Source organism: Fulmarus glacialis, unplaced genomic scaffold, assembly GCF_000690835.1.
Source record: "Fulmarus glacialis isolate BGI_N327 unplaced genomic scaffold, ASM69083v1 scaffold6094, whole genome shotgun sequence".
Classification (NCBI taxonomy): domain Eukaryota; kingdom Metazoa; phylum Chordata; class Aves; order Procellariiformes; family Procellariidae; genus Fulmarus; species Fulmarus glacialis.
The window spans coordinates 10,438-26,099 of record NW_009207297.1 but is presented as its reverse complement, the minus strand read 5'-3'; the positions used below and the strand labels follow the sequence as shown (position 1 = coordinate 26,099).

General features: G+C 44.8%; 1 protein-coding gene across 1 annotated transcript; it reads right to left on the bottom strand.

Annotated features, from left to right (window-relative positions):
• Positions 1 to 363: 363 nt before the first annotated feature.
• Positions 364 to 15,080, bottom strand: LOC104072210 (neurotensin receptor type 1-like). Its single transcript, XM_009576028.1, has 3 exons — positions 14,882 to 15,080; positions 3,103 to 3,193; positions 364 to 751 (listed from the first exon to the last, which is right to left on the bottom strand). Exons 1-3 carry the CDS (start codon positions 15,051 to 15,053, stop codon positions 502 to 504), a joined length of 513 nt encoding a protein of 170 aa, XP_009574323.1. The 5' UTR covers positions 15,054 to 15,080; the 3' UTR covers positions 364 to 501.
• Between the last annotated feature and the right edge of the window lie 582 nt (positions 15,081 to 15,662).

The following is a 15,662-nucleotide window of genomic DNA, read 5'->3' as shown; positions in this document are numbered from 1 at the left end:
ATGTTTCTAAAATAACCACCTGGCTCCCTGAGTTTTCACTCCTTATTCATTGAACATCCCATAGATGAACATGTCCATTCTCCAAACACATCCCTTTCTGTTCAAAACTGCTTTCTCCTCAGCAGACTCTCTGCTCGGTGCCACCAAGAGACGTGATCTCAAACCCTTGGATGTGAACACGGCATCTCTGCACTGAGAAAAGGATGAAATGCAGTATGGTTTTGCCTAAGTTTAACATATTTTGGCTTCCCAGTTAACACCGCACCTGGATTTATGCCGGACTGAAGTTACAAAACGTGTAGACAATACTCACAAGAGGCAAGGCCAATGCTTTAAAATAACCTTAAAGTTACTGGCAGCACAAAGCCTATTTTTCCAACAAAAATGACTTTGCTAAACACACTTGTGTTACGTGAACTTGGAGACCATGCATGAAAGTCACAAAGGTCTCTCTCAAGTTTTGACTCCATGGTGAAATGCATTTCCCTTCCTCCTTTGGCTTCAGTATGTAGTTTCCCTTGTGACCTGGCTGGAAAATGTGTGGTTGCTGGAGATGCTGTTGGATTTCCTGGTGAAGGCCAGTCGTTTCTTCTTCTTCCTCCACGGCAGGCACAGGAGTGCGAGTGTAGAGAGGAAGATCTGTCGGAAGTTTGCAGACACCAGGTTGTAGAGGATGGGGTTGATTGCCGAACTGACGTAGAAGAGGACGTTTGTCAGCATGTAGAAGTAGTGGTAGAAGTTGAAAAGGAAACTGCAAGTACAGATGAAAGATAAAAATCTAAATAGAGTGTGGAGAACTGAAATAATTCAAAGTCACAAGACTGAGAAAAACATGAGCTAACCTTTCTTGGTTGGGGACACGAGCTTACCAATGGTGCATGAGCCACCAGGAAAACATCTATGTTTTCAACTGGGACTGGCCAAACGTAGTTCAAATGCCTCTACAAAGGTCTTACCCCAATCTCTAGCAGTTAGAAACTTATTTATTCCCTGGGTCCGGACGTGATATTTACCTCATGTGTTCACTTTGTCTTCGAAAATAGCATTCTGGAAACTGAGAAGCCAGATGGAAATTTGTTTCTGTGTCATGCATATACATTAGCTTGACTTTTTGGCTGCAGTTCTGGTCTACAGAGCCTGCCGAAGAGCCAAGATCCAGTAACAGATGCAGCTCTCTTCTTCCCCCAGCAGTGTGAGCTGCATCAGCTCATCAATGGGTCCCTAGGTTGGGATTTGTCTGTAATCTGGGATAGCATTCTCTATTCTGGGGTCAAGCTGATGATAGCATGCTTTTGAAACATATCCTGACCATCACAATGTAATGTTTTCAGCTAGAATTGGTTGAAAATGCTTAGGTTTTTTTTTTCTTCTTTTGGAAATATCTTTCCTTGGGACAACTGAGATCAACAGCTCTGAGCTGGTAAAGCATTTATAAACAACGTGGGTCTCATTTTCAGGAAAATGTTCCCCAGGATCATTTATCTGAGTGGAAATTGCAGACCTTTTTGTTAGTCTGAGCACTGTCTAACAAAAGATAAATAGACGTGTGCTGGAGTACATCACCGGTCCCTCCACACCCCCTCAGCACTGCCAAATACTGCCTGGCCCATCCAGCTCTTACAAGCAGAGTTTCTCTATGTAGTTGTGAAGAATTAATACAGCAAAAATTTCTCTTCTTCAGCGGCAGGCACATGCATTTGTAAATGAACACGTCAAGCTGCTGCAAGCTCTTGATTAGCTACCATACTGATAGTTCACCATTCATAATATGCCTGTAAATTCAATGTTTTCTTAAAATCGCTCATGGCTTTTAAAAGAAGAAAAATAATATGTGAATGCAACCACAATGCATAAATTCACACTAACTGCAGACAGACTTCTCTACCCCTCTTGCTCAAAGCAAATGCAGTCGTTACATAATTGATTGCTGCTTTAAGTGCTTTTCATATAGGAAAGCAAACAAGAAACAACAGTTTGTCCCAGTGTGTGCCTAGAGCTCTGTTTTCATCATTGAAGATAGGTTTTGGTTTTTACTACGGATGGCTGTACAATTCCATTCAGTCGACTGCTATCTCGTAAATTACTATTTTTTGTGCTTGGAGTTTATGAAATTTTAATGTCTTATAGTTCTCTGCTTTTTGGTATTGTAGATTTTTTTTCCTTTCCTATTCATTGCAGGAAACAGACCCAGACCCAGAGAGAAAAGGAACGTAACACCAGGGGAGAAAAGACACATTTTTCACTGAACGCATCTCATGGCATCTCAGGCTACCTGGGTGTTTATCCCCAGACAGCATTAATGCTTAATTGCGTATTTAAAATGAGCAATCAGTTCCATGGCTGCTTTGCTGAGGAACCTGGCCTGATGTGGCAGAAAGGCTGCACGGAGCTGCTTGTGTGCCCTTGCACGTCTGTGAACAGCGCACGTGCATTCAGCGTAGGCATGCAATTATCCCTAAATTCTCTGAGAATTCGGACATTTTCTGATCAGTAGCAACTACTAGTATTTAATTTTGATCCACTCCCTGCAAAACCCAGTAAATAACCTGCCCCAGACTCAGTAAACAACGCAGTTATTTCCCCACCTATGTAATCTCTCCTATCACTAATGGCGTTGTGGAGCTACATTGTGTGTTGACAGGAGCTGCTCCATCCCAGGGCCGGTGATCGGTATCTCCACCACGGAGACAGCAATCCACTTCGGATGTATGAAACCCCCCTTTCCAAATGTCATTGCATCAGGGACTGTCAGAGGTGAATATCCATCACTGTTGTTAACGGGGGCAAGTCTGTGGTCACAGCCACAGAAGAACAAGGGGCATTTTGGTTCAAGCTAATGCTTCCCTCACCCACACCTGGGGGATTTTGGTGACAAAACTGGGACTCTCAATTTGGCTAGCAATCATGGTAAGAAATCCAAAAGAAAAAACTAAAACAACAATTAGGAGGTTGAGGCTTCAACCCCTCGCACGGAGAACGCCTTCGGTCCCAGATCCCCACCTCCATCCCCAAGTCCGCTGGTGCCCCGGCAGCCCCAGCTCCAGCCGGACCCCGCACCCCCTCCTGGCACGGGGGGAGCGCGTCCCCCGCCTCGTGACTCACTCTGTCCAGTGACTGGAGGGGACATAGCAAAACATGAGACGCCGAATGTGATACGGGAGCCAACAGACCACGAAGGCAATCACCACAGCACCTGCAAGGTATGAAAAAAGCCCATTACTTTTCGTGAGCAATTCTTCATCGGGGGTGAAAAAAGGACCTGTCTGTGTGGTGTTTATCGCTGTAAACTGTTTTCCTAAAGCCCCGCTTTGTTCTTCTGTTGCCGTTGTGCAAAGAATTAATAACCCTGAGGGACAACCAGCCTGCAAACGTCTGTAAAAACAAACATAACAGAAATAATAGAAACCAGCAATAAGCACGGGGGCAGTGACATTGTGATCAAACGAAGGTACAATACAGATCAAGGACTGCTGATGCCTAGTTCAGACACTGGCTTAAATGAAACTGTATTTGCATCTGTCCTTGTGTTTCATGCCCTTGTGGCACTGGGTAGTTTGTCCAAAGTACTCGCAGAGGCAGTTAGTGTATGTTTTTCATCCAGGTAGCCAGGGAGCCAGGGAAACTATAATCCCATTAGTTTGTTACGCGGAGCCACTGGCCGCAGTCCCCACGGGGCTGGGGATCATTAAACAGCCTCAGGAGCTGCTTTCTGCTGGCAGGGCTCGTCCTTTTGTTCTACGTTTGTGCAATACCTGAGGCAGTGATTACAAGATGTTTGGGTCTGGACATTGCCATAATAAAAATGATCAATTAAAGGGTAAGCAGAGAAAGACGATACGGTTTTTTCCTTTCCAGATTCCTGCCGACATCAAACAATGGAAAATAAAATGCAACAACTCTGAAGGTTAAAAGTGCTGTTGGTAGAGCACGTTTGTCAATCTAGATTAAAAAGCAGATATATCAGGCAATCAAGGGAAAGATTTGTTTCCTTTTGTAATATGCATTTCAACCTCCGTATGAAATGACAGGATTCTGGCAGAATCCTAGCAGGAAATAAAGAAATCTCAGTTAAAACATAATACCATAAAAGACAAGAAGAAAATCAAGGCTAAATAAAATAATTATGTTAATTTTTTATCCCAAATTTGCTCTACAGAGAATAAGGGCCACATCACTCTTGTCCTTTATGTGACCTGTAAAGGGCCGGGAAGCAGCAAAGCTCTCTTACACAGCTACGCACCACCAGTGCAATGCGGATTTGGCACGTGGAGGCAAAGGCTGCTTTTCCTTCTGCCTTGGGACTGAAAATATTTATGTGGATGTGTCCCAAACCCAGACGCTGTCATCCCACAGGGACTATGCCATAGCTCATAGAGGAGATATGCAGATGTGTTTCCCTTGAAAAACGCGGTCCAGGAGGAGCAAGTCTGGCTGTGGTTGCATCTCCCCATCAGCGTTACTCAGTCAAGAGACACGGGGAGGCTTCAGTAACACAGCGGGGAAGGAAGTGTCTGTGCCCTATTTCTTGTGGGTGTCATCACTAGCAGGGTCACTGCCTAATTTGTACAGAAATTAAATAATTCCTGGTGTCCAGCTCCGTACTCACGGCCTTACTTCATCTCCATGTGCTATCTCTTTTATTAAACACATAACTAACAATGGAGACGGTTATATTCTTTTAGCATCAGCCTGCATGGTGTATGAGAGCACCTTCCAGGAATGCTGCAAAAGCCATTTATTCAATAAAGTTTTAGGCAGCTGAAGGGACATGTTTTGGAAAGAAGGCTAGAGGGTTTGTTTTTATTCTCTTGTCCCAAGTGAATTCATTATTTCAATCTGAGTATTTTTGGCTGCTATATGGTCACTGTGATCGCAGATGTCATTCATGACTAGACGGCCTGCAGCTCCTCAGATGCCGTCAAGTGAATGAATTTGACCTGCGTGTGATCCTGCCCGGAGGAGCTTTGCTGGGACTTTGATGGGGACAGCCCAGAAAGGACAAGTGGCACAGGAGAAGCGGGGAGGTCTGGAAGGAAGCTCGGAGGCAGCGCTGATGCCTGCCTTGCTCTTTCACATTTCGGGGCACCTGCTTTTGGCCACCTCCAGAAATTAATTTCTCTGCCAGATGGACCTTTGGTTTGCCCTGCATGGAGCAGTCCACCCATGACTTCCCAGGAGATCCCTCCCAGGGGCCACAGGAGAAGCGATACTCTCCAGCCTCTCCCCCTCCATCCATCAGCCTCGGGCCAACGGGAACAAGCCAACATCACACCTCCAGTCCCTCTGCTTTCCCAGTGCCTGTACAGGATTAACTGGGTTTTCAGGCAGTGAAAGCAGCTTCCCAAATGGCTCCCGACAGAAGTTCATTTGTGCACATCATAATTTTTGGAGAAACCTCCATGCACTGGCACTTCCCAGCTGCTTACCCCTGCATGCAGCTCTTTAAGAACAGCAGGATCTGGATTCTTTCTACAGCCAATTTTAAGTCTCAGACATCTGCCTGTTAAATTTACCAACAGGTTAAATGAAAGCGGTTTTCTCCTGGTAAAGGATCTCTGCTTCTGTTGCTCAGACAATGCTCCAAATAATATGGAGGCAGGCATCTATAGCAGCAAAAACACATATTGAGAGAATTATCTGTTTAACCTCAGCAAACAAATAGTCAAGTAATCTGTGGTAATTCAGTAATATCACATGCAATCACTCTGCAATTAAAACTCTATTAAACACATAGTGTATTGGAGACACTTACGGTCTGATTTTGAAATCCCAGCTGGGTAGCACGCTGTGCGGTTCTGTGCCGCCAGCCTCTGCCGCGCAGATTAGGAGACCCTGACCTGTATTCGTCACCCTTAATCCGTATGCTTCAATTTTATCATACAAGGGAACAAGCAGATTTAGGGTGGCAATCCTGCCTGCTTGGGTCCCCTCCCCAGGGATGAATTTGAAACACGGGAACGTGTTAAACTTTCATCTAACCGCGTGAAAGTGCCCTTTTCTGCCTGATACCTGGTGCCTTTTGCTGCTGTCTTTGTGCCTCCCCGGGCACATGCTTATCAAAACAGATGAGTTGTAAAACAAATGATGGGCAAGGTGGCTGCCAAAATGATTTTTTTATTATTGTTACTGGCTCCTAGAACCTGTTCTCCACTGTCTTGAGGCTTCACACAGGGGTTTCTTCGGTGGAGTAAGATGGAGCAGGTCAGCCTGGTGGAGCTGAGCACTGCCTGGGGAAGGATTCGACCCAACGTGTGGTGGGGGTGACTGTCCGGAATGGTGTTTGTGAGGTTGGAGATTTGCTGCCTCTATTTTTTGAGCTAAAAATAAACCAGACCCATCCCTCATTTCTAATTAATTCCATGCGGTTTTAATAGGAGCGGGGCTGCTCTATGAACTTCCGATATTTCCCACATTTGAGCAAACGAGGTGCCAAGCCTGCGAGCCCAGGGCTGGGGAGCGGAGAGGAGAGCTGAGCAAGCCGACCCTGACCTGCCAGGGATGCTGGGGAATGATCCTTCCAGCGAGCTGCATCTCCATTTCCCTTCTAAATCAAACTCCCAATTTAAAAGTGTATTAAAAACTGAATTATTGCATCCTGTGGCTTTCTATTTTGTCTTATAATGGTTCTATTCTCTGTCTGTTTGAACCGCATCCCAAGGAAGAAGGGGAGAGAGGAAGGAGAAGCAGCAGAGAGACGAGCCCTTGTTTGTTTATCGCGCAGGAAGTCCTGCAGAGGAAACATAAATTTTGAGTGACATCTTTTTCATTGTGCAAAAGAAGATTTAAACCGTGCCAGTCTTGATTTTCAGACTAAACTAGATGTGGAAGCAATCCTGGAAGTTAAATTATATTAGACTGCACCGAGTACTTTATTTTACCTTGTGTGTATCCTGTGGCTGATGCTGGGAGACAGCCCTTCTCCAGGGCCAGTAACTCGAAAAACTCACGTTGGGTTAGCGTGAGCATGGAGCAATACATCATGTGTAAAAAGTCCCTGGTGGGTGCTTGGTGGCCAGCTCGGCTGAGCGTGGGAGCCACGGGAGGGATTTTGAGCCCCTCGTCCCTCTTCTGGGGCCATCTGAGGCTTGGCGTGACTCAGAGCACTGGGACGGCGATGGGCAATCTGCGGCCGCTGCCGATTCACGCGAGACCCCAGGGATCCGCTGCAGTGCAAAGCATTTGGATGGTGTTTTCTTCCTCGCTTTAGCTCTTCCATCCCCTCTGGGGTCGTGCTGAGTCACAGCCCTGCGGCTCTGGGGTGGCCCTGGGCGAGGGCATCCCTCCATCCTCTCCTTTCTCTCCAGGAGCGGGAGAAAAGAGATGCTGCTCCCTCTTTTAACCACCTTCGCTGCTGCTAAGGCCACCAGAGAACCTCAGATACATCCTTTCTTGATAGTTTTGTTCAGATTGTTTTGGCCAATTTATTTCTTTTTCTCTGCATTTCAAGGGGAGATGAAATGCATACAGCTGGGGAACAGCGTGTTGTAATTCTTGAGCAAAGGCAGGAGCTCTTTGGGTATGTACTGACCCATCTGAACAACATCTCTCAGCCTTTTCTGCATTTCAGCTCATCAGTGGCCATGTGTCTCCAACGCTGCCAAGGAATGCACACTCCAGCTGGTACAGAATAACGTATATGACAGTGTTATGGGGCTCATGTCAGGGATTTGCATTAATGCTGATTTCTGGAGAAACATTCCTTGTGTATTCAAAGCTCCTGGGGTTTATATACTCATTTAGTCAATGCCATTACAAGAGAAGTTCTCACAAAGGGAAGCAAATGTCACCGTGCCGCTTGATATGAGAGATGGCAAAAGCTGGGCCAAGTGTAGATGTAGCTGGCAGTGCCTAGTTAAACCTCGAGGCGCTGTTTATATTAACATGATGCACTACCTGACAGGTCGTAGGCAATATTTATACCAGTGGGCCCTAAACTAGGGATTATGGCAGCTGCAAGGGTGGGTATGAGCCTAATAAAATTAAAACTGCTTATGCTGGTATTTGGGTCAAAAGGCTGCAAAGAAAGGATTTCCATAAAAGTAGATAACCAGCGGAGATTGAGGACCACCAGTATACACCAGTAGTACTCAGGAGAGCAAAGAAGGAGAAACTGGGAATAGCAATGGGCCTGGGGAGCCCTCAGCTCCTATAGACACCACTGCAAACATGCAGCATTTGCTGGATACAACCCCCCTGTGCTCTTGCACATGTTACAGAGCAGTGTAATTTCCATTCCCAGCAGCCAGAGATCTGCTGTTTATCTTTCTGTATTATTTTCCTTCTCTTTTTCCTACTGGAGGAGGATTGTCTCTTTTTGTGTCTCTTTTTTGGATTATGGGGTAGAAGATGCTATCTTGCTTGAAAGGAGCCACAGTCCCCTAAATACTTCTTTGTTAATGGTGGCGAGACAGCAGAGTGAATAGAAAAACCTTTTGGCATGCAAAACCAACGTATTTTACTCAGACTATATTCTCCAGTCCTGATTTTCAATGGCTTCAGCTGACAGGTTTGAAAATGGATGTGAATTCCTGCCCCTGCTCATGCCGGTGATTAAATCGTCCACTGGCACCGGTTTCGTCCAAGCAAGGCAGAAAATGAAGGTTAAAGCTAACCCAAGAACAGGCTCCAACAAACAGCACGTCACTGCTGACCCAGTGCAAACTGGGGTCTCTTCCCCAGTTTCCTTTTAAGGTAATTATTTTTTTGGAAATTAAAGAAGAAGTTGCTCGATTCCATTTAAACTTCCTTCCTGCCATTCCCCCCGGGGATGTCCAGGAGTTTGGAGAAGAAGGAAGAAGAAAGAAAATTTCCCCTTTGAAGGATATATAAGGGCGCCTGTCTTCTCCTCCCCAGGTTCAAGGCTCTTTCTATTTGATACGATCAGGTATAACCCTAACTGGCATCCTCTGCAGCCCCTTTCTTCTTTCCCCTCCAGCTTTGAGTTTCACGTGCCCTTTGTTCTCCCCAGAATGGTTTCTGCTCCCCAGGGGGACGCTGGGGCTGTATTTGCTGCATGCTTCTGCAGTGACTAAGGCCCTGGCCAGACTTTATGTTTAAAAACCCATCGGTTAGTTAGCTTTTTAAACACTCACGTGGACAGGGTTTAGCGCCTGGAAAATCTGCTTGCTGGCCTTGACCAGCCCTAGGGTTGTCTTCAGAGATGCAGCCACAAGAGCCTGAATCCCAGTAGAGATGCCTCGCCAGCCTGAGCTGCAGTGCCAGCCAGGGGACATGTCTTGGGAGAGGAGAAAAAGGAGTCTCGAGAGGTGCAGCCGTGGCCCCTTTCTGCTCCTCAGAGGGTGTTTATGGAGCGCTCCGATACTGCTCTCTTTATGTCACTTGGCAGGCTGTAAACCGATGTGTACAAACATCTCTGGGAAATATATACAACTGTTATAAAGCTAATTTATCCTCTTGAATTTCAATGTGACACTCCAGCTGTTAAACTCAGCTTCCACTCACGCTTAATGTCACAGGGGTTTTGCTGAACTCCACTTGCAGTTGCTCAGACTTTTTATTAGGGATACAAACTGCCATGAATTTAGTTCCTTTCTTGCAAAAGAAATGATTCATGGACAAATCTGGTTTCCCTAGAATATCGTAATTATGAAATACAACCATTTAAGGAGCAGATTTTCAGACCGGTGCTCTTCTGTGTATTGTGGCTGCAAAGTATTTGCTATTTGTTATTCCTGTTTGTGGGATGGTTACACTAAATCTCATAGTGATATTCTCCTCCTAAAATGGATAGCTCAGACTTGGAACATCGATGAGGAGAAATGAATGAACTTTTCAAAACATTTGTCAGAAGCGGAATTATTAATGAAATGCAGGTTGCATGGATACTTCAGTAACTTGGCCTTTGTCTAGTATGACTTGAAGAAATGCAGAGACCCCAAAATCATAATTTAAAAATTCTTAGATATTCAATAAAAAAAAACGGTTTGACTTTGTCTCCTAAAAAGCATCTTACTGAGGCATCACCCAGCCAGCTATGGGAGACTGAAGGATATTCTTTTAATTGGTTAAACCTCTCTAAGTGCTTTATAATTGCTGTCACTAAGCAGCTTCTGTAACGGAGCAAATGCTACCTGGCACCGATCACATTTTAATAGGCTTAGCCAACGTCCACCCAGGGACGTGCAAAACCTGCCCTTGATGTCCACCCGTTTGTCTCAACATTGTTATGAGATCTCAGCTGTGCCGTTCCGCAACTCCTTCCTTCCATCCACGGCAGGAACCTGACGGGCAATCGGGGAGGTGCTGAGGGCTGCTCGGAGGAGAATGGGCTGCAGGCTGGTGTACTGATGGGGACAATGTGTCCATGTCACAAAACTGTCCCCTTTCGAGAAGATGTGTTGGCCAAACAGTGCTTTCAGCTTGAACCAGGCTCAAATATGCCCTCAATTTTGAGCAGCTGTTTGGAACTGTGAAACTGAGATGGGGAAGATTTATATTGCCTCTCGATGTCTGGATACAGTATGCAACGGTCTGGGCAGCGTATGTGAGGTTTTACCTGCTGGAGGCTGCTTATTCTGAAGGGGGTGTGTGTGCATGTGTGTGTTTAAGACTGTAGTCTGCTATGGTTTGGATTTATTTAGGATGTTTTCTACCTTATCAAATGATTGGCGTATCAGTCTATGCCATCAGAGAAGCTTCACTCTTCCATGAAACATCACACAGCACCCAAGAGACTCAGCTTCCCAGCACTCCTACAATACAGCCAAGGAATAATAACAAAAATTGGAGGAGGTTTATAACTGGAGAAATGGAAGATACATTGGATGGATGAAGGAGGGTATGAAATCTCTTAGCGGCAGGTATTTTTAGCGGCAGCGCTGCGGCAGACGTTGCCCTCTTATCCTCACAAAAGATCTGGGAAGCTGCCAGCGCCTCGAGCTCTCTGAATTTGGATCCTCACACCTGGTGAACGCTGACAGCAGAGAGGGGATTACAATCAGAAATCACATGCTTAATGAATTAACGAGCTGGCTCCCAGGCAGCAGGGCTGACATGTTCCTTGATCCTGATCTCCCTAATTATTTTGTACAAGACCAAAGTCAGACAGAGCCAAGAAAATACATAAATGCTACCAAAGAGGAGGAATAAGTGTTGTGGATGTTTTGAATGAAGCTGTTAGCCTGACCACTTTTAGCTCCTACTTCAATGTAAATAAATATATAATCTCAGTAGATCTGAAGGTGTTTGCTGCTCTGATCTCATCCAACAGCTCTGCACACCATGAACTGCAAAAATTTCTTTTCTGAGCACTAGTTTTACAAGTTCTGAAACATTTCACCCTTAAAACAAAATCAAGCTCTCTGTACTTCAGGCCAAAGTTCACTTTTGGAAATGGAAAATACTTTGACCCCCATGAAGCTCTGATTTTCTGCCAACGGTTTTATTAGTGTGGACAAGTGTCATTTTTCTTTTCCCATCCTCTTCCATAAACTAGCCTAGACTGCGTACATGGTTTTGGCTTCCATGGATCCCAGGGTAAATCATATGCGTCCTTGTTTATTTTTTGCTGCTTTTCAGACAGCTCAGAAGCCTGGTTTATTTAAAAAAAAAAAAAGTTGCGAGGAACAGGTGACAAAAGTAGATGTGAATCAAGCACCTCCAGTAATCAAGTGCCTCTGAAAAATGAAACGAAGCAGGATTTCACTCACACTTGCTAGATAAAAAAAGCCTTTCTGCATGATGTGGTGAATCACAGACAAAACTGACGGTGGATTTCTTATTTGCTGGATCTTCCTCAGTCCAGAAAAGGAGCAAGTGGCCGCTCTCTCATTGCCTTCCCAGCAGGGAAGGGAGCTCAGCCCTGCTGCCGGGCTGGCACTGCGGGGATGCAGGTAGTATCTGTGCATCGCTGCCCACGGTGCCACCTCTGACCCACTTTTACACCATTTCAGGCTCCAGACTGAAGCCCTCGCTTTCGCTAACTTTTCTCAGCTTTTGCAGTACATAACAAAAGCAAAAATTTGCCTGGAGAAGAAGAAGAAAATTAAGCTTATTGTTCGGAGAAAGAAGGGCTGTTTTTCAGTGCCTCAGAGGAAACGTGGTCCTGTTGGTGAGGGATGCTCTTCCACCACCACCGAGCAATGCCCAGGGAACGGCAGGTGTAAATTTAGATCCCTCTGTTATTATTCATGAAGAGCTCTCTCCTCTTGACGTTAAAAGAGTATACAATACTAAAAGGAGAGAGAGAGGTGTGAGAAGTTGTAGCGCAAGTGAGAAAAGGCAGCTTCTCGCTTAATGGCAGTAGGCAGAAGCATTAAGAAACCAAAAAAGATAGCGGGGAACCGAGGGACTGGCATGTCAGTCCTGAAGCAAGGCTCGCTTCTTGTCCCCGGGTGGGTGATGGTTAACCGGGGTGCAGAGACAGTAAATAACCGCAGCCTGACACGATAATTGCAGGGTATTTAATGTCTTCTGCGTTTTTCTCTCCTTTTTCTCAGTCGGCATTTCCCACCACGGTGTTTGAAGGTGGGGTGCACAGGGTGGCTTGCCTATGGCATGGGCATAGCGCGCTGCGTGGGATGCATCCCTCGTGAAAAACAGCTGGAAAAATCTCATGGAGGTTCTTGGTGCCTTCTCTAGGGATTTCTTTCCTTGTTGAAAATGGGGCCCTGGCCAAAGCACTTCAGCTACCAAGAGCTTTGCCATGGAAAGCACTGGTCAGAAAGCTTTCTGCTAACTCTCACCATCTAATATGCACGAGGACTCTCACAGTTTATAACCAGTACCGGCATACTTCATTGGATTTTTTGGGGTACTATTTTTGAAGACCTTTTGCTTTATCATCTGTCAGTCTAAGCTACCAGATTCCTTGGTCTTTTCCTCAGCTTATTTAATTAAGCCATCCAGTATTTTGCAGTACAGCTCAACTCCTGGGTGCAGGATCTTTTATTTAACCTTTGTCTGAACCAAAACTCTGCAGAGAAAGAAAAGGAATAAAGCGGTATATGCAAGGCTTAAGTTGCTGTTGATTGAATCATTAAAATGCTGGGCTAGTTTTGCTTTTTCAGAGTGTCTCTGTGTGTGAGCAGGTCTGTTCTTTAGCTCTATATATCAACAAGCAAAGGCCAAAGAAAAGGATTATTTGCAATTACCTTAAATGTGGTTATTTGGAAGAATAAAAAAAAAAAGAATCTCTTTCTGTCTTCATCCATGGAGACCAAAGTTCTGTCTAGTTTCTCCACGAAGTTATGAATACCCACCTGAGCAGTTCATAAATGGCCACTGGTGCTCACAGCTATCAATGTTGTTTGAGACATTGCATGTGCAAACGTGAACCCTTTATTGCATGTGAAATATGGATGAAGGTATTTTCCAGAACAGGGCTTGGGAATTTGGATGAAATATATTTAGATAGCCAGCCCTCGAAGGGCTGCAAAATTTAGTGAAAATCATATAAGAAGCAGCATTTTTTTTTTATTTCTGCTGCATACTAATTTGGCTTGGGGCAAAAAATGTCTTTTTTTAAATATATTGTGATTACCTGGGTCAGAGTCTGCAAAACGTTGGGTGCAATATTGGTGGGAGAAGGTAAAGCGCAGCTCACAGCAGGGTGCACAACGTGTCCCTTGGGAACTCTGCGGAGTTTATGGTGAGACATTTGGCCCCCAGGAAAGGCAATAAATCGCAGTCACCTTACCCCAGAGCTGAACACTTGACTCGGGGAGACGTTATGTGCAAGACAGGAACAGGGGAATGCTCTCGCTGTAGAGAACACAGCCATCGCCCCTGCCACTGTCTCGCTTCAGGTTTTCGAGTCTGCAGTGGAGTTATTTCTGGGATATTATAAAACACCAGGTGTATGGGATTACGTGAGGAATGTTTTGCTATCAAATCAGTTTTGCTATTATCAGAGTTTTGAAGAGGAGAAACACCAGGAAGAGTCTGAATTAATCAAAAATCTTTTTTTTTTTTAATCTCAGTCATTTGGCCTTTTTTTTTTCTGAGAGAGAGAGGAAAATTGAAATCTGAATTAAAGCTGTGATTGATTGTGAGAAACTCCTTTCTCCTATGTGTGTATCTTTGGGGGAAAGCTGATCTTTCACACACCTTCAGAGCGGCTCCTGCTTTTACCTTGGGAGCAGGGGAAGGAAACCACCAACACCGGGCTTCCAAAGCCTCTGCTGGTAACAGCTGAGAGGAATTTGCACATCTAATTTACCACGGGCAATGCCAGTGGGGCTGTGTACCCTGTGCTATGTGTCCACTCTAGCTGATCTCTTCAAACCCAATATCACGAAATAAGTTTGGTTTTAAAACTAGACCAGACCCTGGTCACACTCAAAGCCTAAAACCAGCACCAGCTGAAAGAGAGGTGTTCAGGCTGGAGCTGGCCAGAAATAGAAAAAGAAACAGGAAAGCTTGATGTTATCAAGTTGTTTCTGTTTCACAGAATGTGAAATATATATATTTTTTTCTCAACTTCTCCCCCATTGAGCACAATTAATGAAAAAATACTTAAATCTCTCTCTAGCTTCCTTTCTCTGTATGATTTTTTTTTAATCCTTTACGGGAAGGTTAGGACTCACAAAAGTGACTCTGGGAGAAAAAGAAAATAGTGGAAAATAGAGGATAAAGTTCCCTAGAAAACTCTTGGTGACTCAGCAAGAAATAGATGAAGAAGGAAAGAGACCAAGAAAACGAACAAATTTATTTTCCAAAGTTTGGGGCTTTGAGACAAGAACTGGACAATTTTGGCAAATGTCAAAACATCTGGGGGCAATGTGGATTTCCAAAAAGAGCTAATTTTAAGTTAAAATATGTTTTGGCTGAAAGCATTTACCAATTTCAACCTATTACTCTTCAAATCATATTTACTTAGACACCTCTAGCCAGTTCCATGCCAAAAGATTTGAATACTTACGTAGGACCCTCACGCCGTGCTTCAAGGCTTGCACGCGGCTGGGCTCCATGGACATGCTGAGCATCGTCTGCTGCCCGCCGATGGTGCAGACCTGGTTTTCCTGGGCAGCCTGCCTGAACATGACCATGAGCTGGTTGGCGATGATGGTGTTGAGCACAGAAATGACGACCATGGGGAACACGAAGGAGATGAAAGTGTTGACCTGCGGGGGAGAGATGTGGCACGGTCAAGGGATGAGAAGGATCAGTGGAGCAGGAGATTGTGTTTTGTTTCTCACAGCAATAGATAAACAGCCGGCAGTGGAAATCTTTTCCTTCCTCTTACTCTGCTGGCTTTGGCTTTTGAAGGCTTATTGCGGAGAGGGAAAATTCAAACACCGCTGACATACATTCATTCATGTGGGTCAACACTCAAAAAAGGCAAATTCGTTCACATTCAGTTATGTTGTCTTCCCCTTTTCAGTGCAGTTCATTGCCAGAAATGTCTCGACCGAAACATGCCATTGATCTTTTCATCTCACGAACAGCAGGATGCTTCTTAGCTTTCACTGTGCGCACCGTGACTTCTAAATAACAGTATGTTATTGTATTTTTTCTTTATTATGAGCAGTCCCTGGGATCTTTTTAACTTTCTTTTTTGTGTTCTGTCCTTTCCTTGTAGATTTAATGACAGCGTTTTGTTATCTCATAATCAAATTATCCAATAAACCTTGTGCCTTAAAGGATTAAAATTGATCGGAATAAACAAGTGGAAGTTGTAATGTTTTTAGTACAAATTATTT

Bases quoted from the DNA above. Each gene is read 5' to 3' on its own strand.
- LOC104072210 (XM_009576028.1), bottom strand. From the start codon at position 15,053: ATGGTCGTCATTTCTGTGCTCAACACCATCATCGCCAACCAGCTCATG. The intron at 3,194-14,881 runs GTAAGTATTCAA...CATACCTTGCAG, and splicing joins GCACGGCGTGAGGGTCCTAC to GTGCTGTGGTGATTGCCTTC. The intron at 752-3,102 runs GTGAGTCACGAG...CTGTACTTGCAG, and splicing joins CCCTCCAGTCACTGGACAGA to TTTCCTTTTCAACTTCTACC.